This window comes from Aptenodytes patagonicus, chromosome 9, assembly GCF_965638725.1.
Source record: "Aptenodytes patagonicus chromosome 9, bAptPat1.pri.cur, whole genome shotgun sequence".
NCBI lineage: Eukaryota > Metazoa > Chordata > Aves > Sphenisciformes > Spheniscidae > Aptenodytes > Aptenodytes patagonicus.
This window is the reverse complement of record NC_134957.1, coordinates 21,333,615-21,361,593: the sequence shown is the minus strand read 5'-3', so window position 1 is coordinate 21,361,593 and position 27,979 is coordinate 21,333,615. Positions and strand designations below refer to the sequence as shown.

General features: G+C 44.1%; 1 protein-coding gene across 2 annotated transcripts in view; it reads left to right on the top strand.

Annotated features, from left to right (window-relative positions):
- Window positions 1-1,334: 1,334 nt before the first annotated feature.
- DCX (doublecortin) overlaps window positions 1,335-27,979 on the top strand; it is an 84,793-nt gene continuing 58,148 nt past the window's right edge. For both annotated transcript variants that reach the window (XM_076347404.1, XM_076347403.1), the window contains exons 1-3: window positions 1,335-1,389; window positions 2,924-3,314; window positions 13,930-14,270. In XM_076347404.1, coding sequence (XP_076203519.1) covers window positions 2,951-3,314; window positions 13,930-14,270 — 705 coding nt within the window. In that variant the 5' untranslated portion in view covers window positions 1,335-1,389; window positions 2,924-2,950. The remainder of the gene's footprint in view (window positions 1,390-2,923; window positions 3,315-13,929; window positions 14,271-27,979) is intronic.

Genomic DNA, 27,979 nt, shown 5'->3' with positions numbered 1-27,979 from the left:
CCCTGCTCTTTCCTGTGGTCCTCCCAAGTGCTCCCTCTCCTGAGGAAGGAGAGCAGATCTGTTGTCTTCTCTGCAGTGATCCCACCAAGCACGTAAGGGAGCAGCCAACAGCTTTAGCGGAGGATGCTTGGGAGCCTTTGATGAATAAAAGGATGGTTTCAGAGAATAAGAAACTTTTTACAAATGTCATGTGTGAAAGTTGCTGGCAAAAAAAGATGAGCTTTCAGTGGGTTTGTGTCAGTGTTGCCTGGACTCTCATGTACAGGGCAGACAAAGCTGGAATAAATACGAACTTTTTCTGTGTAAATGTGATACTTCTGTGATGTGCCAAAATGACAAATTCTGCTGTTTTCATTCAAAACAGACACAGCGTTGTTAGGAAAGATTTCCTTCTACAGATGGGAAGACCCTCCCATTTCCAAATCCCGTTCTTTTCTAAAATAAAGATGGGACCAGCACCAGTGGGGTTAGGAGCAGGGTTAGTGGTGCTGCTCTTCTAACTGCAGGATAGAAACCTCCATCCAGAAAGCAGGTGAAAGATTTTGCTGTCAAAATGAAAGAGCCCAGTACAATTTTGTAACAGCCAAGTCCTCCTGCAGTGAAATCAGAAAATAAATTTCTTTTAGTTTGGGATATGAGCCAGGCTGAATCTGTTGGGTTAAGCTTGTGTGGAATGACTCCACCCTGAACCCCTTAGGGATTTGAATGAACTGGGATTCAGAGCTCTGGCTTTGGCTTATGTCCAGCATTAACGGAGAAAAATTATTCAGGGGCACCGCGTGCAGAACCACCAAGTGAATTCTCCCTTTCTGCTTGCCAGCGTGTAAACCATGAATGCTGTGTAAAACCAGTACAGGAGCAGGACTGTGCCCAGTTCCACTGGTCAACTTTTTTCTTAGTTGCTTTCCTAACGCGCAGGAGTCTTGCGCCAGCATTGTAGCACGCTGTAGGATTGTAGCCATGACCTCCCTGTACTGGTAATCCTATAATATTGATGCATCAATCTGATTATGCTCTTTTTTTTTTCAGTGGGGCCAGATGCTTTCTTGGTGAAGCTAGAGCCAAGGGGAAATTTGCATCCTTAAGAACATCCCCCCAAAACTTGCTCCTTTAAACTTTTTGTTTATCCATCTGTTAACATATCCAGAGCTGGAATGAACACACCCTTTTTTTTTCCTCAAATACAGAGAAGACTACAAGAAGATGACTGATGATGAGAGTAAAAACCACTGAGGCAAAGTTACTGTGAAGGGATCGAACAAGGCACTAGGACCTAGGAGGCGTCTCATCCACCCTGGCAGGAATTTCTTGCTTGGAGCTCAGACAACAAAGGCAGAGTGAGCCTGGTTTTCTTTCTCTCAGCATCTCCACCCTGCGCGCTGAAAACCGGTGAGTAGAGCTTTTTAGAGTGGCTTGCATGCAGAAAAGTAACAGATGTCAGATAGAAAGGAGGAATCTTTCCCTTAGTACCTTACAGCATCTGCAGTTCATTTTAAAATCAAAACCCCCTGCATCCTCTGATTCATTCCCGAAGTTGCTTGGATGTTTCATTGTTCACTGCATGACACCAGACTGAATCTACCCCAACTGGCATCGTGGGGAAAATGTTCCCAACTTGGGGTTTCTGTGCAGATCGCCTGCATCGACATCTTCTGCTTTATTGCGGACTGGGGACAATGATTTTTCTTGCACGGGTCGTGTTGATGTTGTAAAATACAGGGAAGGAACTTCATTCTGGCAAACGTAAGGGGTGGGGAAGAGATAGCAACAAGCTTTTCCTAGATATATACCTGGCTGCCAAGTGCTATTGTAAATCCCCTTTCTGCCCTGTGGTAACATGCGAGCAACATACGTGAGTTGCATGTTCCTGGTTGTGCTGGGGGAGTGGAAGGGTCTTTCTATTGCAGGGTTGGGGGTTCCTCCTCCTTTTGTGTTGGGGTTTGGTGCGGGAGGAAGGTTGCTCTTGAGCATAAACTAGAGACCGTGCAGAAATTCCTGCTTGCTGGGTGTCAGCTCAAGTCTCAGGTTTTCTGTGCTAGTCCTTGCGCTGGGAGCCCCCCGTGCTCAGAACAATGAAAGGTGAGCTAGCCGGGGCGGCATGTCCCTTGGGCAGGGGCACTTCCAGCAATTACATCACTTAAGGCTGGGAGGGGGGTTGAAATAGCCCCTTTATTTCCTCCTCTTCATTAAACGGGAGCAGAAATGCAATTCAGCAGAGACTCAGGCTGAGAAGAGCTTATCGAAGCCTCATTTCAATGACAGATTTTTCTTTCCAGTCATTTCTTCTTAGAGATGTAGGCTGGTCCTGGGAATTGATTGATGGGCTAGGAGGGGGCTGCGGATAGGGGGAAGGGTGGGCTGGATCTCATTGCTAACCCTTATTGAACAGGCTGTCACAAAGAAACTGCTTATTCCCCTGTGGCCATTCTTTCATAAATGCCAGTTTATTCTAATGTTAAACATTCAGATGCGCTGGTTCCTTCCGTGATTCGACAGATTGAAGGGCCGACTTACTAGGATCTCCTTGTTTTCTGTTGCCAAAGGAAACCTCACAGGGCTCAGAGGTTTAATTCATTGCCAACTGGTGTTTGGATGAGTTTTTTGGGGCTGAGTTCTGATTGCCGTGTATGCCTTTGGCCCCAAATCCCAATTTACTGCACTTTGAAAACTCCCAGGTGCAGGAGCAGACAGCTCTCTAGAAACGTGTTCCCTGCCCCCAGTAGTTGGATCCCTTTCAAGATGCGAGGACCCCTCCTACCCTCAGTCCCCAGAATCGATACAAATCTGGGTCAGGGGAGGGGGCACTTCCCAAATACATCTGTCCTGCTCCAGACACAGCTCTTGCATTAGTGTCGTTTTTCGCTCTGCTTGGCTCTAACCTGTCCCTTTGCGCTCCTTCTCTCCCCATCTCCTTCCTGCTCAGCTTCAGATCTTTAGGGTTCACCAAACTATGGAACTTGATTTTGGACACTTTGACGAAAGAGACAAGGCGTCCAGAAACATGCGAGGCTCACGTATGAACGGGTTGCCCAGCCCCACTCACAGCGCTCACTGTAGCTTCTACAGAACCAGGACCTTACAGGCACTGAGCAACGAGAAGAAAGCCAAGAAGGTGCGTTTCTATCGCAACGGGGACCGCTACTTCAAGGGGATTGTATACGCCGTGTCCTCTGACCGCTTCCGAAGTTTTGATGCTCTCCTGGCTGACCTGACCCGGTCCCTGTCTGACAACATTAATCTGCCTCAGGGAGTCCGTTACATTTACACCATCGATGGGTCGCGGAAGATTGGGAGCATGGATGAGCTGGAGGAAGGTAACTAGCATCGCTGTCTGGTGCAGTGAGGAGGCGGGGTAGGAAGGGGGCTGCACCACTTGGGTCTGCTGTTAAGGTCACATTTCCTCGGGCGCGCGGGGGTGCTTCTGCCCCTCTGTGCTGAACCTGCCCGTTCGCCTTCCCCTCCAGAGAGGTGCGGGAGAGGGTGGCAGTGCAGGGGCCGACAGCCCCCGGGGTGTCCCCCGGCATGCTCGCTCGGCTGCAGATGTGGAGCCAGAGGGGTGTGTCTTACTCTTGGCTAGACACGGCTGTGTCCGTCGCTCGGGGGGCTGTCTGAGGGCGTCCCCAAGTCTGTCTGGGCTGGGGGGGGTGTCCCAGATGGGTGCGGGAGGGGCTGAGGAGCGATGTGGGTTTCCCACTGGGGGTGGATGGGTGTGAATGGAAAAAGCGAGGGGTGCTGAGGGATTCGTGTAGTGCATGTGTAATGGGGGTGGGAGGGATTTATGCACTCTGTCTATGGGGGTGTTTTGAGGGGTTCATGTACAATGTGTGCATACAGGGGTGTGGTCAGGGCTGTGCAGGCACTTGAGTGTGTGTGGAGTGGGGTGTTGGGGGTGCATGCGGTGTGTGTATGGCGGATGTGTGGAAGGCGGGGTGTTAGGGGTTTTTACGGTGTTTGGGGAGCATGTGGAGGGGCGTGTTGGGAGTTCACGCAGTCTGTTTGGGGGGGGAAGTTAATGAACAAGGTGTGTGTATGGACAAGGGTGTTTTGGACGGGTTGCACTTGATGAAATTTGGGGTTTTATATGTGTGTGTGGAGGAAGGTGTAAGGAGGGTTAGTTGCAGAGGAGGTATTGGGATTCCTTGGGGGGGTTCATGCACAGGGTATGCGCTGGGGTTTGTGCTCAGGGAGTGTGTGGAGGTGTGTTGGGCTGTGTGTGTATAAGGGGGAGTGCTGGGGGGGTTCTTGCATAGCGACGTGTGTGGAGGGGGCGTTGGGAGTTCATGTGCTGCGTCTGAATATGGTTCATGCAGGGTCTGTATGGAAGGGAGGTGTATTGAGATGTTCAGATGGAGTGTGTGTGTAAGGGGGTGTATTTGGGGAGTGTTTCTGCAGGGATTGTGTGTGGTGGGGTGGGTTGCTTTGGTAGGTCTGTGGGGGAGTGTGGGAAGGCATCCCCTGCGTGGCAGGTCTGAGTGTATCCCTGTATCTAGAGAAGGTGTTGGTGTGTCTGTTCCTCTGAGCGTCACTTGGACTGTGGGGTGAAGGATGAGTCAAAAATCAGTCCTTCTGTCCGGAGGGGGTGACCTGGGGGCAGGCTTGCTCCTGTGAAGCTCAGCTGCCAGCCTTGTCTGTGCCTGGGGAGCTCCCTCTGCAGCAGTGGGCTGCCGCTATGGGTGCTGCCTTTTTCGGGGAGTGCCGGGAGGACCCCCAAGATGAAATTGCTATACGGCCAGTTCTGCCTCCCTGCCCAAGGCATGGCCGTGGGCAAGCTCTGCTGGTGGCGCAGCCAAAGTGGGGTGCACGGAGGACACCCACAGCCACCCTGCTTTTCTCTTCCCTGAGCAATTCAGATATTCCATTCTTTGTCTGGACCTGGCATATCCTGATTACTCTGTTGAAAGAGGGAAGTTACTCTTCCCTGTTCCTTGATGTTTTCCTCCAAGCAGATGACCTGGCTGATTTGGTGACTACAGAAAATCCACAAGGCTTTTGCCTTTAATAAAAGACAATGGATGTGAGTGTGTGAGCCACTGAACTGCAGGGGCAGCCTCAGCAGTGAGTCATTGTGTGACCTTGACTAAAGCATCTCTCCCTAGAATTCCTTATCTGTCAAGTGGGATGCTCGTTTCCCCAAAATACTTTGTGGGGACAAGCACACAGAATAAATACTGGTTTCCATAGAGGAGTTTTACTGGGAAGAAATTGCTGCCTTTCAGAGAGATGCTGCAATCCTAGTGGAGTTATTCTCAGCCCAGTTACAGCTGTCAAACGGAGGTGTGGCCTCCCTTAATTTTAGAGATTCTGCCATGTTTCATTCTGATCTCTTAATATGGCCACAGCTTTTCTCTAATGGCAGCTCTCAGTCCTGCTTGTCCTAGATTTTATGTAAATCTTCAGGAGAAAATGCAGTTCTTTATCCTCCTTTTACACTCTTCCTGCTTTTTGTCAGTGAAGTTAAGACACCTTTAGTTGTTATACCTGCTTTACACTGGGTTTTGCTGCAGGAAAGAAGGTACCTAGTTCTTGAAAATATTTTTTACTGGTTAAGGTACAGGCAGAAGATGCTGGCATTTGGGTTCTGGCTTTGTTCTGCCAAAATGGTATCTGGAAACGGCACTGAAGAAGTGGCACTAAAACAGAAATAGGATTGCCTGTGTGGCTTTGTCCTCAGCAGAGCATCAGCTAGGAGAATACAATCTGAGCAGAGCGAAAACAAAGGAATCCAGCGTTTGAAAATGCAGAAGGAGATCTGCATGCTGTTATTGACAGTTTAATGATAACAATATTCCCATATTTCTAGGGATGACCTACGCATCTGTTGTAGAAAAGCAATCTGGGAAAGATGTTACTTTTGATTTATAACACCATGGTTGTAACCAACCTTGTGGTAAACTATGCTATTAGCTTGGGTGTTTGTATAACTGTGTACTAGGTACGTGCATGGGAAAACAGAACTTCAGAGTAATTGCGCTGTGACATACAAGAACAGTACATACACAAACAGTATATGTTTGCCATATAAATTAGCTTTCTGGTTGGACACTGAGGGTAACTAAACCAGTTCTAGTTGCCATAATGTGACTAATTTATTATTGTAATTTCCAATAAACATGTAGAACCTAGGAAAAGAAGTCATCAGAGAGGCTCATCTCAGTAGTTTGATTGCAAAAGCTGGTGAATTAATGATAATATTTCACATCATGTTCTAAGTACTTGATTACTAGTAGAGAATAGTATTGCACAGTACCAATATCCTTGAGGCAGACATTTCAGGTGAACAAAACCCACTTGGTGTGCTGCTATTTAAATGGGACTTGGAAATAACCCTTTTGGTCTCCAGACCCAGACTTGGTAGTCTTTTCTTCCCTGGCACTCAGGGTCGTTCTCATAAGGTTCTGGATGGATGTTTTACTTCCCAGTCTGTCCAAGACAGAACAAGTGAAGTCTCTCTTACTCTTTGATCTTAGTCTTTGGGATGTGCCTCTTGGTCCTTTCCTGTACTGAACCCTTATGTCTCACATTTTGGAAGCACACCAGGACTCTGTCACATAGGTGCTTTTTGCTGCCTGCTGAGTTCTTCCTCACCTGTCACTGGCTGCTTTTTCCATGCTCCCTCCTGTACCAGAGAGCTGTCTATGTCCATGTCTCCCAATGACCTTCTCTCAAAATCCACCTGTCTGATCATTTTTTTTCCTCCCTCCTTTCACTCATAGTGGCCATCTTCCATCACTGTAGTCGTTGTCTTAATCTTGACTCCCTATTTTCAGCATTTAGTTTTAATGTATTTGTAAATAATGCATATGCTGCCATTGATTAGGACTATTCCTCCTTAATATATATGTTGGCTTAATGCAGTACGGCATCCTATTACTGCACTGCTACAGCTAATCCTGACTACAGGTAAATTGCTGATGGCATCTCCCACTTGTTTAGTCTCTTGGCTGAGTCAGGAGTGGATATTGAGCCCAAGTGCTGCTCTCTATCATGGTGGTTCTAGTCAATAAGTGAATTTTTTGGACAAGAGCACCAGGTGATCTTTATTCCCTTTCATACTATAATTGGTTCTAGTGACCAAGGGTTTAGGAAGTCAATATATGAAGCTGCCTTTATAGATTATTGGTGAGCCACTGTTGTAACAGTTAATTCTGTGCCTTGTGCCGTGAGAAAACTTGAATATGAGAGGTACTAAAAAAAAAAATCATGTGCCATCTTTTCCAGCCTTGCTCAAGCTGATAGCAGAGCAGCTTACATTGTCATCCAAGTTTCTATTAAAATCTAGTTGCCTTTGACATCTGGACAGGGTGGCTTGTTCCTTGGTTCATTTTGAGCCTCTGTGTTCTTGTAGACCCATTGTGATGAGATGGCAAGCTCTCCCTGCCTCAGCTCTGATTGCTCTTTTTCTTTGAATGGAGGGCTGGATAAAGGTGGAAGCTAATGTTATGCATTGACTTCAGCAGCAAAGATGGCTTAAGAAATGCTGGTTTTGGCCACGTGTTCCAAACTCAGGTTGCAACTTGCTGTCCCTGTTGTCCCACAAATGAGCTCTTTGTGAGACAAAAGATTCTTTTTTTTAGTCCACTCCATAATTTTGCTGCTTCCCCATGTGGCCCCACTAGCAGTTACTTGACCTAATGAAAGGGACAGTGAGGTGCGACTTGAGAGTGAGGGAAAGGCACAAGGCAGACTCCTGGCTGCTGAAGCCATTGCAGCTCCGCGTTAACCTCAATACTGGTGGAGTCTGGTTTGTTTCCCCTGGAGGGAGGGACTGACGCTGCCCCAGAAGCCAAATTCCCCACTTGTAAAGATTAGACATTTGTCACAATGTATTTAGAGGCACTGACCAAATGGGGCATCCTACTGCGCAAGGCACTATTTTAAATGTGTAAGAAGAAAGAGCTTCTGCCCAGGGAGATAATGGTCTGAACGTGTCAAGGCAGAAGAAGGTGTTATTACTGATGAGGAACTGAGATGCAGGAAAGCAGTTTGACTTGTTTGTCCAAAGTCCGTAGACGAGACAAAGATGGAAGTCAGAGCTCTGCGCTTTCTTGTTCAAGTGCTTTCATTCCCTTCCTGAGCCTTTTTCAGTGGTTTGGGGGTACTTGCATCTTTCAGGTTTTTTTATGTAAGTGGACTTTGGACCTGCTTCTAGTCAGTGGCTGATTTCATGTGAATTAAGTGTCCTTTGCTGTGTATGGTCAGGGTCAGAAATACATGTGGAAATAAACCCATCAAATACAAATATAGCATGGATTAGACATGGTTAGTAAAGGCAGAAATGCAGACATAGATTAAAACTAGAACTTGAGAGACTCAACACTTAGTTGAAGCGGTAGAGCTCCTCCCTTCTGAGCTCCTGGTATGCTCAGGCTGTTCGGCAGGGCACAAGCCCCCGTTGCGTTGTGGTCGGAGGGCCCATCTGAGGGTGGGTTTATGCCCTTATCCTGTGCTGGGCTACTTGTCTGAAATTTGTTCTTACCTCAGATTAAACACTAGAAAAAGCTGAATAGGATTTTGTTTTGCTCGGCGGGGTTTCGTTGCAAATGTTCTTGGACTGTGTGAGATGTTCCAGAAAGTGTTTGCAAGATTTTTGTATCCTGCCATGCCCTGGGGAATCTTTTCCAAAATCTTGTCCAGGAGTGTTTAAAGTAATCGTAGGAGGGGCTCCACCCTGGAGCTGTACAGAGCCTGTGTGCTGGGACTGAGGGGTTTTTAGGAAGTGTATTGAAATCTCCACCCAATCTGTGCATGTTCCAGTTTGCCTGGAAAACTGAAGTTCACGTAGTCCACTGCTGAAGTCTTGGTAAGCTGTGGCATTGTTTTCTATAGCTGTTGTCCTGACAGCTTGGCTACTTGCATCCTATATAACAAAACTTATCCTTGTGATTCTGTTTTATTTGCTTGCTCATCCTGCCTGTCGCGCTAGGACTGGCGTGGTCCCGTAATTTCTTTATGGGCGTCGTGTGGTTTTGAAGGCGATTTGGTAATCACGCATTTCTTTCACTTTTTCAACAGAACAAGAGGTGCTTCTCTCATGTGAGAGCTCCCTGTGGAAGAGCCAAAGGAAGGAAGCTCTTCCAGAGTTTGTTTTGCCATGGTGGAGTAGGTCTTGAGGCAGAGGAAGATCCTTTTTAATGCATAAAGTAGCAGGAAGTTCATGCCTTTGAAACTGAAGGCCTACTGTTAACACCATGTGTAATGAGCTCTGCAAGGTGTTAAGTCCACTTAATTCCTATTGAAGTTATAGTAAATCCCATGAAACATGAAAGCTGGGCACAGTAGCACAATCTCAACTTTGCAACAGAAGAGCTAACAACCAAAATAATTGACTGCAGCCCACAGAGACTGTTTTTGGAATAACTCTTAACAGTTACACTTTCAAAATGGCCTCAATCCAGCTTTCCTGATTTTTCTCGCAAGACTTCTGCCCGCAGTTCATTATACTTGAAAACTTGCTGGTGCATGCTGAGAAAGGATAACTTTTTCTGAAAGCGCAGCCTGTCATTTTTAGAACTGTCACAAGGAGCTGCTATAAGAAGGTTGAAGGATTAGCGCTCATCTTGAGCTTAGAGTTTCTCTAAGAAACCTTTTCTAAGGCAAATCTTATCTTTGAGATCATCCCTTCTTTAGGAGCTAAATAATCGCCTTGTGCTTCTGTCAAATTGGTAGCACAGTAATGTGTAATGCACTTGTAGCCAGAGTAATTCAGCGTGAAACAAGCCATGGCTTCAAATGGCAAATATGCTGATCATGACTTAAGGTCAAAGGTCTGCAGTCAGTCCATCTGTTGCTAAGGGCAGGATAGAAGGAATAAATAAATGCCTTGGCTGGTTTCGTGGCACGACAGAAATTGTGACACCTCTGGAGCACGCTGGCATGATGACAAGTGTGCATCATCCTGCAGGGCTTTGGTTTCGCAGTGCAGAAAGGGCATCTTGCACCGACCTGGCACTGCGCTAAAAAAAGTGCTGTCCTTAGCACCGCTGGTGTCATGCCCATGGTGTGGTGTTCACCATGTGGTGCACATGGGATCTTGTCAGGATGATGCTTCTCACTCTTACAAAAGCTTCCCGCCCCTGATGCATGAGTGTGTCTCTTTGGGGCTGCCATTTGGGGTTTTGTTTGGAAGTAATGACGTGGCTGTCCGTCATACCTTCTCATGGCTTATGGTTGGATTTCTGCACATGTACACAGCTGCATGCTGTCTAAAGACGTGTTCCTGAAAATATTTGTGCACAGATTTTTATGCTTAGGACTGGGGAGCGATATACTTCTTGGAGTTGTTTCTTTTGTTTTTGACAAAATCTCATATCCACTTCTTCCCCTTTCCTTCTGTTGTGCTGCGCATGTCTTCTGCAACCGTGCTGTGCCTATCAGTTATTTCTTTGACTGGCACAGTTGTGCACCTTGACTTCTCTTTATAGGCTTAGCATAGGTAGGTGCAGCAGAGAAACCAAGAAACCACTCCTCTTTCTATGGTAGCACTATTCCCCGTAAGATTTCTCTCTTTTGTGATCTTCTGGCCGCAGCACTCATGCTCAAAGCTGGAAAGTTCACAGGTCTTCAGCCCGTGCTTGCCCGATCCTGCTACCACCTCATGGTAAGGTTTGGGTAAAACTCAGCTGTGGGAAGTGAAATAGCACGTGTTCCTGGCTGGCAAATGGTAAAAGGGTTGTGCCTCACCGAGGAACCTGAATGATAATTTTGCTGCTATTTGCTATTATAAACTGAGTTTGGGAAGACATCAGCTGAAGTGATTTTTAAATCAAGTTAAAGCTTCAGGTTACATCTTTAGGTCAGGGAAGAAGGAAAGAGAAGCTCCTCCCCCCTGGAGCTATACTGCAGAAATGATGCTGAGAAGAGCTGCTATTCTGAACTGCTATTCTGAAGTGTCACTCCAAGCAAATTTCTGTCCAGTTTTAGAATTCAATAAAATATTTGCTACGGTTTGGGCTAAATGAAACAAAGTGAGAAAGGGCAGATTGCATTTTCCACTTGTGACTGTGAGCATAATTTGAAAGGCCAGTGTATATATAGGCACAACTACCTAATATCACATTTGTGGAAACAAAGCCTGGGAGAATAGTATTGCCTTCATGCCATTATTGCCTTCAGTGTACACTGTTGTAAATACACTAGACAGCTATGGCGTGCAGTGAAGAATTTCAAATGATTCAGCTGGAACTAAGAGTAATAGTACTCTACCAAACAGGCCAATAATCTCTTCTGCTTTCTTTAAAACATGGAACTTATTAATGGAAAATATGCTCCAACCTCACGTGTTTATAGAACACAGCACAAATATATACTTTCTTTCATTGTGGCATCTTCTATCCCAAAGTATTATTTAAACACAGATGAAAGTCAAGCCTTGCAGCACTTCAGTGGCAGCTATTGCTACTTCTGTTTTTCAGGTAGGGAAGCAGAGGTGCAGGTGAGGTCAGGGGCTGCACAGGCAGGCCTGGGGCAGGGGTGAGGATGGTATTCAAATCGATTCCTAGTATTGCATTTGAACATAGCAATCCCTTTTCTCAAGGGATAATGCTACAGTTCTGTTGAGCACACTTATAAAGTCTCTGCCGCCCGGAGATGACGGGCTCGGGCGGGCTCAGGTTCTGAGGGAGGGCTAATTCCCCATGAGCGTTTCAAACTCCCCTGGCTGCACTTCACACTCAGTTGTGAAACTGGAGAGAAGCGTGGGCCCCCTCTGCACCTGGTGTTGCTTGGCTGAAGCAGATGAATAAACCACCACTTATCACTTATTAATCAGAAAGATTTAAAGTATTCAGTGCTTCTGGAAAACAATCAATATTTCCCATGGGAATTCTTTATAACGTATGGTACTCTGGTGAGGTATCTTTATGCTTCTATTGAGTCAGATTCAAGAAATGTAAGGAATTAAGGAGCTTCGGCTACGGGTACTACACGGTCGGTTTGTTGAGGGGTTTTGCTGACAGCATACGTGCCTCAAATATACATTTGTATCATTTGTTCAAGCCAACAGAACCTCCTGGTGGGATTATTGCGTTAGTTGGGGGTACGCTAGTTGATAAAATGCCCAACTGACGGTGTTCATCATGAACCTTGTTAGCTCTCTTCTGCCTTCTGTATTTCTGTTCCATCTTCAGAAGGGAAAACAAAATATCTGCTTCCTGTTGATAAATGATTTTGGTCATTTTATGCAACTGGGGAGACGGAGAAAAGCTGCAGTTGGTGATATATGAGTACACATACCATGAGTACACATCACTTTCTGGCAAACCGGGTACAAAGTCAGGGTTAAAAAAAAGATAGCATTCTGCATCTTTTCTATGGCTGCTTGTGACATCAAACACTTAGCAGTAATAAGAACATAAATGCTACACAGACCGTTGTTTTAGGCCTATTAAAGCCTTCTGTTTATTGTGTACCTGTGAGTGGTTCTGTGAAGGGATCGTCTCAGTGCCTCCCTCAAAAATGCAATTTAGTCAGCAGAAGGATGACTATACCAACACTATACTGGATACGTTACATGCCTGGACCGTAAAATTCTGTGGAAATCGGTGGGCTGTTTGGAAATCCATATTCACACCTTTGCCAACTGGATGTCAAATCCTGCCCTAGAGATCCTGTAATGGAAAGCCCGACTCAGATGTCAGGTAGGCTTTTCAAAGATGTCCAGGCTCTGGAGTTTGCACTAAGGAACAAATAAGAAAATGCAGCCAGTCTGTTTATATGAAGAGGGGTTTTTTTCTTATTCAAAGTAGTTAAATCTATATTTTGATTTCAAACCTATCGTAATATTTAAAGAACTTCATTCTGTGAGATCAGCCCAATAAAACACTGAAAGAAACTCCATAAGATCCTACAGGTACCCATGTTATGCCTTCAGGTCCTATTAAAATTTTATCTAATGGTGAGGCAAAAGCTTGTTCCTCTAGCAATGACTGATTTTTTTTTTTTAGTGCATCCTCAAGTGCTCAGCAGCCTGAGTCATTTCAGACTATACAGCTACATTCCTTTCGGGATACTGTTTTACAGTCTCATTCTAGAAATAACTCTTCTAGCATCCATCAGATTTGCAGGCGCAAAAGAAGATCCTACGAATCCTTTAAGGTGCTCTTAAAACCTTAGGTCGATAGGATCCTGTAAATTACAGACAAAGCTTGAGACTAATTTCAGATGGGATAGGGAAGGGCTTTTTTTGTGAATTACTAACCAGACTGTGTAACCCCTCTCTACCATGTCTAAATTTGGATTTAATATATTTTTGGTTGGTACCAGTCATATAAAAGCAAGCAGTGGTATTTGGTGTAGTGTTTTATCTCAGCTGCCACTAGGTCTGTCCTCTAATAAACCACTGACACTACGAGGAAGCATATTTGTTATGCCTGCTAGATTTATCAAAGCTGCTTTTGGTAGAGACTATTCAGTACCAGATTTTCATTGTTTTTCAGGCATGATGCAAAAGGCACTTTGTGGATGAATGTTGATATCCTCTTGGCAGGGACGACAGACTGAAGTAGTAGCTAGGTCTGTAAAGGTGGAGAGGAAGCTGGCAAATTTACAAAATAATTTAGGTGATTAAATGAATTTGGTCTTTAGGAGCTTTTAGACAGCTTAGTTGCATCTTCAGGTACCTAAAGAACTGTATAACTCTCAACCTTTTTTTTTTAACCCCTGGTTCATGTGACTGAGTGGTAGTATGTATTTGCTGATGCAAGCTATGGCTGACTTGCTTACTTTGGGGAAATACTAGTCGTATGTTAAATAAGCATAAATATAAAATTAAAATAAGGCAAAATGTTTTAATAACAAGCTGTCATGGAAGTGCTAATGAAAACAATGATTAATGATTTACATGATTAATGGAGGGAAATGTATAGTGTCTGTTTTTCAGCAGTCTTATGGTAATAACTGTAGAATTAGACTGGTGTTCATTTCTTTCAAAAGGGGAGAGTTACGTCTGCTCATCTGACAACTTCTTCAAGAAGGTGGAATACACCAAGAATGTTAATCCCAACTGGTCTGTCAATGTGAAGACATCTGCCAACCAGAAAGCACCTCAGTCTCTGGCCAGCAGCAACAGCGCCCAGGCAAAGGAGAACAAAGATTTTGTTCGTCCCAAGCTGGTAACCATCATCCGCAGCGGGGTGAAGCCCCGGAAGGCAGTCCGTGTGCTCCTGAACAAGAAGACTGCCCATTCGTTTGAGCAGGTTCTCACCGATATCACTGAAGCTATAAAACTGGAGACGGGAGTGGTCAAAAAGCTGTATACCTTGGATGGGAAACAGGTAGGAAATTTTACAGATGTTATGTCTTTTTCTTTCTCTTATCTTGAGGCTTTGCTGACTCAGAACAATTTTTGAAGCCTAAAATTAACCTGAGATGATCGCTGCCATCTGTTCTCTTAGAAGTCAGACTTCTCATGCCAGTGGTTAAGTTACTAAATTTTCACTGATATTAATATCGAGTAAAGAATGTAGCCAACCGTCTGAGTGAAACAGATGCTCCATCCTGCACGCCAGCGTGCAGTGCGTGTCTTCCAGACTAGCTAAATAAATAACACGGGGAGTTCGGCTCACAGCCACCAGTTGATTTGGCACTGAAGTAATTGCAAGAACTCTCGAGCCCTGGATTCACTAAGTGAAAATGTGTTGCTTGACTTTCCTTACCCTCAGATGAAGGCTTGCTAAGATAAAGTAATTGATTCAAGCATGCCCTTCTGTCTAGCTCAGTAATTAGCAGGAAAAGCATGGAACTGTGTTGCATTTTCTTGACTAAATGCATGAAGGGATAACATGCAGAAAGGGATTTGGGTCAAAAATATTTAGTGGGCCATCGTAATGTGCTTCATGTCTACATTTTCCTGGAATTGAAGGAAACATCTGTCTCTTGTTAGCAGCTACACAGCAATAAGCCATTTCATATTGCTGTATCTATGAAAACCCTTAAAGGAATGCGGAGGATAACTGTGGGGACTGGGAAGAGCTAGATTCTTCAAGGGAAATTCCGAGCTTGATTTAACAGTTCTGTGTCTTCTGTAACTGAGGGATGATCTTATTTTTGTCACTATTTTTCTTGCTCCAGATTCTGGAGTGAGGCAGCACAGCTCTTGAGTGGGGGTTGGATGCTGGCTATTCTAGGGATTGATGCTATTGCTTTAAATTAACTTACTTTCTTATCTCTGGAGAAAATTATTCAAATATTGCCTCTTGAAATACCATGCCAACCCTAGGCAACGTGTCCAACTAACATGCAGACTTTACATATGAAAATGTTCATCCCTCCAACCCCAAGTATAGGCTCATAGTGTCCTGCACAGTCCAGGTGCAGCGTCTGGGAGCTGAAAGTAGCATGTCACTCTAACCTGATATGTTGCTTTGTCCCAGCCTCTGTATCCTGCACATTAGTTGGTGGCTGCTTCTAGCTTCAGCTATACAAAAATCTCATCTGCCTGTGAAAGCTTTTCTTTCCACTTGTCTCAACCCAGCACCTTTTCTTCATAAGATGTATAATTTATACATGAGTGGGTGACTTTCCAGCTAGGCTGTCCGTGGATATAGTAGCATGCTGTAAATAAGCAGTGATACGCAGAGTCATGTACTGGAAACCTTGGAAGTGGCTGGGGGAAAAGGAAGGAGAGAGTCAAGTGATCCGTCCTCACTGAGGAAATCATACGTGGGCACGGGACCATGCGTTTTGAATCACAGCAGCTTTACAAAGGGTTTAATAGATGGATCTGGCCTGAAGCAGTTGCCTACTCATGCTGACACAGAGTCTCATTGCTCTCAGTTGTGAATAAGGATCTTAATTTGAACCTGTAAAATGCCTCAGTTCTTTGAGAACAGCCAGCATTTTGGAGGCGAGATGTGGCTTTGGACGGTGTGCAGAAATAGGGATGCCCCATGAGCTTCCACCAAACTGTTCTCTTCTCCACCTTTTAGCTAGTTACAGGAATAAGGGGTGTTTCGCCCTCCACCTCTGACTGGAGAGCGAGACCAAATCAGCCCATAAACTGAACTGAGCTTGTGGCCCGGTGACTGGACCAGCCTGTGAAATTGTGTTAATTCCTAAGTGGGGATTTGGGAAATGCTGCTTGCTCTCGAGTTGCAGATTGCCTAGAGTAGCGCTGCTGTGGGGTAGACTGCGATCTGTTGTTGGAGCGGCTGCCTTGCATGGGGCTACAGCTGAGCAAGGGGCACAAAGATCTATGTAATTTAGCAATTCCTAGTGCAAACTGTTGTCCATAGCAGACACCATACATGACTCTTCTTGAATCAAAAAACAAAAGGCATCCTTGTTTTCCTCATGTCAGGCTCCGATAGCTGTACAGTGACTGGTGCCTTAATTCGGCACTGTTTTGACTGGGGCAACCTGACAACTTCACCGTCAGTTTGTGTTGCGGAAATGTGAGTTCAGTGAAGTCTGAGTCAAGATATCACATTTAACTTGTTTTGCTGGCTTTATAATTCACCATTTTATGAAATGTGATATTTTCATTGTGTTAGAGATGCCGCTGAGAGTTTCACCGTATGCGAATGTACATGCACTCTTTGACAAGAGTGAGATTTTGTGATTTGACAATAATGGAATGTTTGATATTTGTTTGCAGCATCAATTACTGTTGAAGCTTCCTGAAGAGCAAACCTGGTTCACCAAGGCTTTGTTTTTATTGGAAGGTTTCCTTCAATGTTTGTTTTTTTAAATCTAAGTTTATTTGAAATCGTCCACCTATGTGTGTTCTTAGTGTTGAAGCTAGAGCTAGAAGCTTCTGCTGTGGGTGCAGTGTTAGCTATTAGGGTTTCCATGACATACCGCTCCATAAAATCTAACCTTCTGACATGATATTAGAGGTTTTTGCATGTCTGATTCTGACATTAGAAAGAGATTATTGAATGCCTAATTCTGACAAACAGTACTTTATTTTCAGGAGAAAATATTCATGCAAAAACGCAAGCTGCTCAAAGCTGAAATACTGACAAGAATCCTGACAGTCTGTCTCTTTGAGTGTCATCAGAGGCGCGTTACTCCCTCTGTTGTGAAATGATAAAATTTACAAAAGGACCGTACAAAGGAAAATCATCCTTCCTCAGTCCATGAGCTGTAACTTAATGAGGGGAGATGATTCTTTTATTTATAGGCATTTCCATGGTGCTCATCAGTAGAGTAATCAAGATGCTTTAGAAGTACAGACAGTAGTGGCAATGATAGTGGTGTGTAAATAATTACATTTCTATGCACTGCAGACCTGCTGCATTTGGAGTGAGAAAATTGAGAGCTGGGTGGGGTGTGTTTGAATAAATGTAACACTCAAAACAACAGTGAGGGGTTTTTTTAAGGAAATTTTGTTTCTTTTTGTGTCTTGGGTTGTCTGTAGAAATATGGCCCTTTTGAAACTGCTAAATTAGCATCTCGTGTTTAAGTAGTTTATTTAACTTGGTCTTGCACATATTTCTAATGCCTTGTGCCTTGTCTGTCTGTACTTGAGCTCCTTCCCTCCTTGGAGCATATCATCACCTCTCGATGGACACCCTGGAACTCAAAAGGGGTTTCAAATTGTTAACTAAAAATGAGTCGTGACAGAGAATCACAATAGAGGTTTAACTTTTGAACTTTCATGGCCATATAGGAAATGCTGTAGGTCAAAGAATGCAGTGCATTAAACAAATATTACAGTGGGTCAAATTCAGCACTTGGTTTCATGACTGCCACTGCTGTTGTGTTGAGATGTGTAATATATATAATTAATATATACATATGCGGGATTGAATTTGGTCTGATCTGTGGATCATGTTGGAAAGCAGTTGTTTTGGTAGATTCTTTATCTTTTTTAAACTCTTAATTATATCCAGTGTCCCAAATAAGTCTGGATTCCTGGGAGCACTGGCTACTTTATAAACACATGATGACAGTTTCTGCCTCATGTCGTTAATAAACCAAATTAGAAAACAGAATTTGAGACTGCGGATGAAGTTGCATTCAGATATTTTGAATGCAATAGTCTGAACTAGACTTTGCAAATGTTGTATAGATTTACTGTCCTGCTTGGTTTTGAGCTTCTTTCTCACGATGGTGTACAGTAAGTAGGTGTTTTTCTGGAAAAGAGGCTATTTCATCACTGACAGCCCAGTGCCCGTCTTCTGCGTTCTGCACCTTGCTTTGCAAGCCGTGTCTGCATTCATTCCTGCTTTTAAGAAGTGACCTGTAAAAGCTAATGTCTTCTGTACATACCGAACTTCTCTTTTCCTGCGCTGTCTTGTGTTCCAAAGTCTGTGGGTTGTTCAGCAAGTATATGAAGAGATGCAGTAACAAAAATCAGTCCCTTTTTTTTTTTGTGATTGGCTGAGTGGGTGATACTCTGGAGTGACCAAAAATTCATCAGGCATGTTCAGTTGTACTTTAGCATTAAGATATTTTCTGTGGTATGGAATTCCTTCTGCTTTTTCTCCAGCTGATGTATTGCCATGTCTTAACTAAATACCCCATTCTGTGACCCATCAATTAGCATCACCAAATAAGCAGAATAAGGTGCTGTTCAGAGGGGGGAGAGCTTGTACGCTTCAGTTCCACATAAATATAGATATTCTGGTCAACAAGCAGGGAGCTGAATGTGTTTTTAGCCATAATAACATGCAACGATCTCTTCTGGACTTTGAAATCTTCGAGCACAGGGAGAAGTCACACGTGTGCTATTCATTGGCTTTTACCTAGCCCAGACAAAGTGCTTCTGTTCCATCTGAGTGTTAGCTGTCTCATCAGATGAAGTTACATACATTTTCATATGTCAGGGCATTTGTGATTGTGCTCCCAAAAGAATTTCTAGTCTTAATAAAATGGTCCCCTCTAGCAGTTTCTTTGCTTTGATAAGGATTTTGCGTGGCAGGTGATGAGTGAAGTTCATCTTTCTGTTTGCAAAGCTGATGCAAATGCCTAGGAGGCCAGCCCACCTCTCCTGTCCAGAGAAGAAGTTGCCATTTCATTTTCAATGACTTGCATTGAGGAAGGACAGCAGCCACAGAGGGGAGAAGCAGGATGACTAAGCTCACAACAGGTTAAACGTTGGGACTTTGGGAACAAAGCCAACAAAGTAGTTGATAAAGCAGCTCCTAGTACTGCACTACTAGTAAAAAGCTACCTTAGATGTATCCATACAAGTTGCACTGGAGAAACCAACCAAACTTTGGAGCTGCTGCACTGATTTTAAGCTGGTATTTGGAAATAAACTAGAAAAAATTTCATTGCTTGATTGTCAATGCTAGCAGTGGACCAAACTCTGCCAGGATAGCGTAGCTCTTTTGATCATATTAATGAAATTGTATCAATGTGACATAGAACAAGGTTTGTACCAAAATATACAAATGCCTCCGACAGCTGTTTTCTGTAATTGATGCTCAAGAAGGAAGTGAATACCTCCATGATGTACCTAGTAACATCTGCATTGCTGAGAGATCAGAGGGAAAATACTCCCTCTGGAGCCCTGGAGATAGTTAACTTACACCCTGAGGCATGAGGTTCAAGGTTACAAAGCAAGCAAATTGGTTTGCGTTATTACACGTGTCGAGGGGTAGGATGTCAGAAACTCCTTGTCCTTCTGAGACTTCGTAATTGACTGCCCTTTTGGATACTGAAAAACTGCATTGAAGTAACCCCAGGACAAAGCAGTTTCGTGCACTCGTGTAAAGCCGGGATCTAGCCCCAAAGCATATGGGAGGGAAGAGCAGGAGATGGGTGCAAGTATGTTTTGTATCCCGCCTCCTGCAAAAGGCTCTGCAAGCAGCCGGTGCTAATAGGGGAGAGGCAAGTCCCATCTTCCCTTCCTGCTGCATAAAGCTGTAACAATAAAACTGTATCTGTTTTGCATCTTTTCCTCAGTCCTTTCTTCTCAGTGCTTCTTGTTAACTGCTGAGATTTGGCAGGCCTTGCATAAATCTCCCATTTTGATATCAAGAGAACAGGTCGGGATGGCAAGCACTAGCAGAGGAATTGTGCAGGCAGGGTCTTTGCCCGTAGCTGCCTCCCCTGATAGATCGCTCAGGGTGAGGATTAACTCCAAGCTCCACTCCTCATTGCTTTTGCAGGCTGCTCTGGCTTAGGGTGTTTGCACGAGATTATTCCTCTCTAGCAACCATGTGTCATGGAAGGAAGGGTAGTAATAATGTATGGGCTGAAGAACTTTTGAACCCAAGTCACTTACACCGCCAGGCAACACAGCCTGGTTCTCTATCTTTAGGGAGCTCTTAGTCTAAGCTGGAAATTCTGCATTGCCTGATTCATGCAATGACTAGACACTAACACAGACAAAACCAATTAGTCTGCAGGTATCCCTTAAGGATTTTATCATTCACTAGAATGAATAAGCCAAGCTTCCATGAATGTGTATCTAAGTGCTTATGATAAAATATTCAGAAGACTTTCTGAGATGTTATTCAGAAACCTTATGCTTATTAATTTCTGTTTACTTAGGTCTGTGGGCCACAGAATCTGGGTGAAAAGGGGCCTGTCTGGAACACTGTGAATCCTAATTCCATTAAAGCAGAAGCAGTCTGATCTCGGCAGCTAAAGTCTTGATCAAATCTGTTCTCCTGTGAGCATTGAGACTGTCCTGGTTGCCATCAGTGCGGTCTCCAATCAGCTCCCCAAGGCATGTGTGGAGCAAGGGGAGACGGCGGAGGAGACCATCATCTTGCAAACTTTGGTGGATGTTTTGCCGTTGCTTTCCCTCAGCCTCAGGTTCTGGAGGAGGTGTCGTGCTCCCGCCTGCCAGCCAGCAGGGCTTTGGTGCTGTGTATTCATTGGCATTTTGTTGTTACGCAAATACTGGCTAAAGCTGTGGTGAATCTATTGTCCTCTGAAGGCAGTGAGGCTCTGAGTCCAGAAGCAGGCTCCAGAGTTGCACTGCTGCTTGCTGAAAATGGTTGGATTTTCTAGAAACCCAAGCCTTGCTAGTAGACGTGTACTGACCACCATCCACGTGAACACCTGCTACTTGTGTCACAGATGGCAGGCTGTCAAAATTATTGAACGATGCAGTCAGATCTGACCTGGTGACCTAGAACTACGTGGCCCCTATTACTGAATCCTGGTGCTATTCACACCCCAAAAAGAGACGTATGCTAAAAATTCAGTCCTCACTAGCCATCTTTATTTTGACAGTTCTTTCTGTCATACAGAGTGACATGTTCCCTTTTCACTCTGAATCCCAGGAGAGAAGAGGATTATTCACTGTAGTGCCAGAGGGTTTATCTAGGAATAAATGGGCTGAAAATGAGCAAGGAAAATTAGCCTGAATATCAGGAGCTGAGACAGGCCAAGAAGGCCTTGTAGTTTTTTCCATCGCTAGTTTGTATCGTCACATGAAACTAAGTTTCTGGTCCTTTTTTGGTGCTCAAGTAGAAATCCCACCAGTGTGAATGGGATTCCCTCCTGCTCCGAGAGGGAGCAGGTTGTGCTGGATGTGTTCTGAGCAAGCCTCTGCCTCAATGCGTGGACTCTAGTAAATGTCTTGCTTCTTTTGATTGCATAGAATAATCAAATATGTGTCTTTTCCCTGTTTGTAATGGGGAAACGTCTTGCTTATTCTGCTGCGCCAGGGTCCTTAGTCTTAGGCTGTGAGTGGCATCATGTATGGTATGTTTGCTCACATCTCCCTACCTGCAGTAGCTCACGGAGTGTGTGAATACTCCCCTGCGTTCACCCAGTGCGAGACACCTCGAGAATCCGATGGCAGTTGGTGCCATATTCCACATCTTGTTGCAAGTTCCACCTCTTCTTCTTGCCTGCCTGAAACCGGTTCCTCCCTTGCCTTCTCAGCTCTTCCTGGCCTTGGATCAAAAGGCTGTTTTCACTCAGTAGCAGGTAGGTTACGACGCAGCTCGTGCGTTCACTTTTCGTTAGGCAGAGCCTGCACTAGGTGGGGGTAAAGGCGTACAGCCCAGTAGCAGAGGCTGGTAAGAAATAGTGCAACAGAGCTATCATCCAGCACAACAGTATTTCCTTCCTTCGTGTCCCTGAAACTGCCCATGGAACTGAACCGGTGATTATTCTTTTTTGTACGTAGTATGTGCATCTTGATAGAGCTTAAGTGTTAAGGAAAGGAATCCATGTTGCAAAGGGCCCAGGCTGAGCGTGAGAGGTTGTCAAAAGCCTCCTCATCTTGTCTTTTGAATGTGATGCCAGTGTCATTCAAAGGTCTCTGTATGGGACGGTAAGGGAAGGAGTGATAGCTTTGCTCACGTGCAGAGGATAACAGCTTCCATCCACCCTCGGGTCTGCCAGAGGTGACAAAAGATACTGGCACAGAAATGCGTGTAATAAAAGTATGTCTAAAGGAGTTGAGGAGGAAAAAAAGCTGGATCCAATCCATCCAGATTGTCAGAATTGGCTAAGGTAGGCCTGCATATGTGGGGAAGTGCAGACAAGCCATGAAAGCGGAGGGCTATTCCAGCTTGTGTTCGGGGCTTCTCAGGCTGTGGCGAATCGATTAGCATGCAGGGCTGGAATTGCAGACCTGCTCCTGGAGATTCGCTTAGCTCTGAATTCAAACTGAACAGGGAAAAATAAGCAAGGCTAATAACCAGAGTACTCGCTGCTCCAAGCCGTAAGACACACCCTCTCCCCTGTGAACATACAGCCAGTCCTTTCTGAATTAATAGACATAGTTCTAGTTTCCTGCTTAACAGCAAGCAGGGTGTGTATGAGTATGTGCATGTGTATCTGTCTGTATAAATACGTTTTCCTAAGTGTTACAGAACACAACTCTGCAGCTCAACTTGCTGTCTAAGCAATCTAAACTCTCCTTTTAATTAAAGGATCCCAGGGACTATTGTGCTCTGAAAGTTATAGCCTTGAGTCGTGTTACTGTTTTTTCTTCCCTTACTCTAATAAACCAAAGGCGTTTTACTGGATTCTTTAACAGTACTTTGAAAATGTTTGCTTACTTTTAAATTATTCTTTGAGAAAAATGCAAATCTCATTGTCATTAGCGGTTTTTAAATTATCTACGTAATCTAAAATAAATAGGAAGTTGGTATGTATTGGCTCATGATGCTCTTCTCTCATTTTCTATCTTGACAAATAATTCCGATCAAGGATTTTTCAACTAGAGTGGGTGTAAGATATAGCCTGCTTTTTACTAATTCTTTTTTCTTTTTTTCCCCAAATGGGGGACTTAGTTATGAACAAAATGGACAAAAAGCAGACATGGGGAAGATGAGATAATATGCATCATTCGTTAGAAGGATTTTTCCAGGGGATTTTGCTTCAGTCAGAATTGGCGTGAGAGGTCAGTCCTTCCAGTCCTCCAGGTCTGAGCTCTGTTATCTGGAGGACAATGAACACAACGAGCTTTATTGGCTCCACAGGAATAATTATGCAGCCAGTGAGCCTGCAGGGCAGCAGGGGAGAGCAGGACTCCAGGCTCCTTCCTCGCGCTCCCCTGCCCTCACCATCTGCTCTGTGCTGCTGATCTGGTACTCGGTCCCCTGCGGCTGCCAGGGCCCACAGCTCTGGTTCTGCTACTGCCTCACTGCGGACATCGCTCCTTGGTTGCGATGGACCAGTTGAAGCCACCGTGTGAAACACCTAGCCGTGCTAACCGTGCTACTGGGAGAACAGCTTATGGCTACAGATGTCTGTCTTTTATTCAGGTTCTCTGAACAGGAAAGAATAATTGGTTTAGGAAAGCATCTTGTGGTGTGTGCGAGCTTCTGTGAAAGAAGCATTTCTTCAAGCTGTTGCTGTACCCCTGCGCTCTTGCCGTGATCTCTTGTGCCCTTCCTCACTCCCTCATACCCATAATATTGCTGAAGGAGGAACAGAGAGGCTGGGAATGGTGACTGATGGGTGTACTTGTTCTCCTCCGTATGTCTGGTGGTGAAAATACACTAGGGAACTCAGCTTCTGTGCTAGACAAATCAACTGAAATGAAAGTTAAAATTGTGGAATACACAACATGGCATAACAAGGTATGAATAAACATAACTTCTGCAAGAAAAACTTTCACCTTGATGATCTATTAGTATAAAACAATAGAACAAATAAAATCATGGATAGGGGAGAGCCAGTAGACATTTGGACTTCAAAAAATCATGAGGAAAGGCTCCTTCTTCAAGATTTGGAGGTACCTGAAGTAACGATAAGAAGGGAAAATACTATCACAGATGGGAAACAGGTTTAGAAGAAGAAACCAGGGTAGAAATAACTTTTTATCAGAGTAAAAATTAAGTATCAAGATACAAGTGGTGTTTACTGTTGTCTTGAGTGATCTAGAGGTGGAAGTACTTGGTGAAGATGATGAAAGAATTATTGTAATAAAGAAAGTTGGGAGACAAGTGAGAGACTTACTGAGATGAACAGGCAGTGTAATGGATGATCATAAGTGCAAAGCAGCACACACTGGTAGAAATTACTCTTATACTTATCTTTTAAATTAAAAATAACTATTCTGCAGAGAGGATTGGTCTTGATGAGGCAGGCTAGTAAAGAATATCTTAGCACAATCAAAACAACATGCTAAAGCATATGGTATGCATTCAAACTTCAGACAGAAAGGAACAGCTTTTTAAAATATTGCTGTATTCCATTTACCCTTCCACTTCACCTCTCCGCATTCACAAATGTGTGTCAGAACATGGAAGTAAATAAGAAATTTCTCCAGTGACTGTGCTGCACTGCAGCCCTCTGCAACTCTCCCATCTTCTCTCAAAGCAGCTGGAAGGGGTGGGGTAGCTCGTGCAGGTGCTTGGTAACTCTCTTGTTAATGCAGTATGTTGTAACTGGGCCTTCAGTGAAACACGAAGTAGGTTACAAATGGTCGGAGTGTGTATACTGTGGAGTGTTTGGTGCTAAATCACCCAGGCTTACATGGCTCTCCATGGCTGCTAAGTCCTTGGTATGGTTTTGTGCCTGCAAGTATGAAACTGGGAGTTTGCCTGTGGCTGGGGTATCCGGATGACCTGGCACCCAGTAAATTAACTGCCTTTGGAGGTCCAAGGTGTCTAGTTATGCAAAGATGTTGAGAGGAGCTATGGCTGTAGCTCTACAGATGGGGAATAACCTAACTTTCTATAGACAGGTGACACACGTCGTCCCACTCACGGTGGAACATTTGAAATGGGTTTGTCAAAACTGCATGGAGTGATCCTACCCTTCACATCAGGGGCACAAAACGTAGTGCTTGTAAAAGTCTTGCTCTTCATGTGTATGTACCTGTCCATTCTTCAGTCAGGTGTGTTGTATAGCCATTAACTCAGGATTTGTAACTTCTGTCAACCACTTCTTTGATATGTCTCACTCTTGCACTGTCTTTATATCTACAAAATAGGATCATTGGAGCGGAGAGAAAGATTACGCTCTTCACCCTTTTTCCGCACCACCTAGCGTTTACAAGAGCCTGTGGAGTATTTTAATAATGGAAACAGGCAAAAATGCAGTGCAGCCATTTCAACTTTGTCAAGAATTTTAAACCTAGCAGATGAATTATTTGGGGACAAATGCTGAGAAGCATTTGCGGAGAAGCAAAAATCTGTTTGAAACCTTAAAACCGAGCAGCCTTCCATCATGGAGCTCAGCTCTCCAGAAAGGCAGTAAGAGAACTAAACTTCTTTTTCTCAAATGAGCACATATCAGGAACCTTATCAACTGCCGGCAGGCTGCAGGATTACGTGTAAATTAAGTATATGAAAGAGTTGAGTTACATAGCCAACATTAGGAGCTAAGAGTGTTATTCTTGCCTACTTGAAAGCCCTTCATAATGGATTAGAAACAAGAACTTACATCTCTTAACACCAGCTGAAAATTGAGGCATCTTTTTGCTTCTAGTGAATTTTAATACTTGAGAGTAGATGGTACTGGGGGATTTCCTTCATTTTAGACAACTCTAGTCACAGAGGGTTGCAAAATGATGCGTACCTTTCACAATCAAAATGAAAGCCATAAGGCTGGCTGAATTTTGTATAAGAGTCTCGATAGAGTTGTTGGCGAATGTTATTTTTAGCACTGCAAAGCAACAGAGATCTTTACAATCTTGGCATTTCTTGCAATTTTAAAATGGAGAACAGCTTTTGAAATGCCCACTTTTCCTTGAATTTTTATCCATATCATAAGCTTCTTCATAAAGTTTTTGCACTGCTCTTGGCAGCAGGTAGTGATTTAGAGCCAAACAGTGCAGAACTGCTCCATTTTTGCACTGTTTTTGCAGAACGCTTTCTCTTCCAGAAAACAGATGCTGGAAAAAATGCCATCTGATCCTGACATTCATTGTTTGGGTTGTTTCCAGTTGCATGCGCGAAGTGTTCAATTTAGTGTAAAATGGACAGTAAACAAGGCAAAAATAAAGTTGGGCTGAAAGCGGATACACTGAGCACTAACGTATAGATCTCGTAATATTTAATACCGGTGAAAACCAACTTGTTCTTTTCTTATAAGCATAGCTCACCAAAGACTGATTTTTCTCTCAAAACCAGGAGGAGGTAGTTGCTGCAGGAAATGTCTTATGTCACAGATGAGAGGCAGTGTGCTTCAGGTATTCGAGCGGCAAGAGGAGGTCTCGGGGCTCCTGGCATCAATCCTAGATTCAGCTGCAGTGTGTGACCTAGGTTAAGGCAATTAATTTGGTGTTTTCAGACAGGAGTGCCTTGACACATTTAAACTCATAGGGAGGCTGAAATGAGTTTGTCAATTTGTCTTTTATGTTCAAGTTTGAAAAGTTTTCACGCGTCTTTGTCTTAGCTGGTTTTTGGTAAAACAGAAGATGACTCGCTTGTAAGACTTATTCGTACTGTGGAGAGCTGGAGGGATGATATAGGTCAGGGTTTCTCAACCCTTTTTTTCAAAGGATTGCCTTCTGTAGGATTCTGTAGGAAGAATGTCTGTTACCCATTTCTAACAGTTTTCTAACAGCTAGCATTGTTATACCAATCAGTAAAACATAGAGCACAGCTTGAATGTTCATTTCTGTTTTTTCCCCTCCCATTTTATTCATTCCCTGCTTGTGTGCATGGGGATTTGCCTGTTTGCTTTGCTTTCCTTGGCATATTGTTTCAATTATCAAACAATCTTTTTTCACCTCCGCTTGACTTATATGTGGGTTTGACTTACAACTGGGACAACACAGTCATTCTCACAGCCCTATTGTGGACCACCTTCCGCTGCTTTTTGGACCACCAGCTAAGATTGATGAAGAATACTAAGTCTCAATATCATCATAACAGACTCGACCCTCTTCTTTTCATTGCATCCAGATATCGTGTACAGGATACCGGGGTTTAGTACTCCAAGGGTCTGGCTTCTAAAACAAAATAAGTGTCCGGGTTCTGCCCCCTCAGCGGGTGAGATCCATTGAGGGTGATCTCTTCTTGTATCTGGTGCCATATTTAGGCAGGAGACGAAGCGGAGATTGATTCAGTCCCAACCTTTATCCCCTTCACATGTGCTTCCTTTCCATAAGTCATGCTTTCACTTCTTTTTTGTAGTCTGGCAGCTGCAAGGGCTGGTTGCTTGGTGACGCTCTCAGCAGCACAAAGAGCTCTCAGCTCTGGGAGGCCAGGTCTGTCGGCCACAAACAGCTGGGATAATTTTATTTGTCTTTCTCTTGTTCCTGTTAATTGCAGGGACCTGAATCAAAGTCAACATAATAGAAGAGGGAGCACCAGCAGATACTATTTATGGCTTCTCTAACATCCACCTTTTTCTCCCTGAGTCAGGGAAGTGACAGCGTGTGCCAGAAGTGGCCTGTTATTTCAGAAATGCAGGAATAAAATCAAAAGGCATGGTTTCCACTTCTGGTTCAGGCAGGCTCTTACCAGGTCCTATATAAAAGCAACATGCGAGACTGGGGTTTGGATTTATGAATCATTGTTCCTTCATCCAATGTGTGACTGCCTGCCTGTTCATTCTTTGTAATAATCATATGCTGCGCAGGTTGCGTCTATGAAATAGCTATTAAAGACTTTACCTCAGAAGAACACACTGCTGCTCAGATTCTGTGCAAGATAAAACCAAC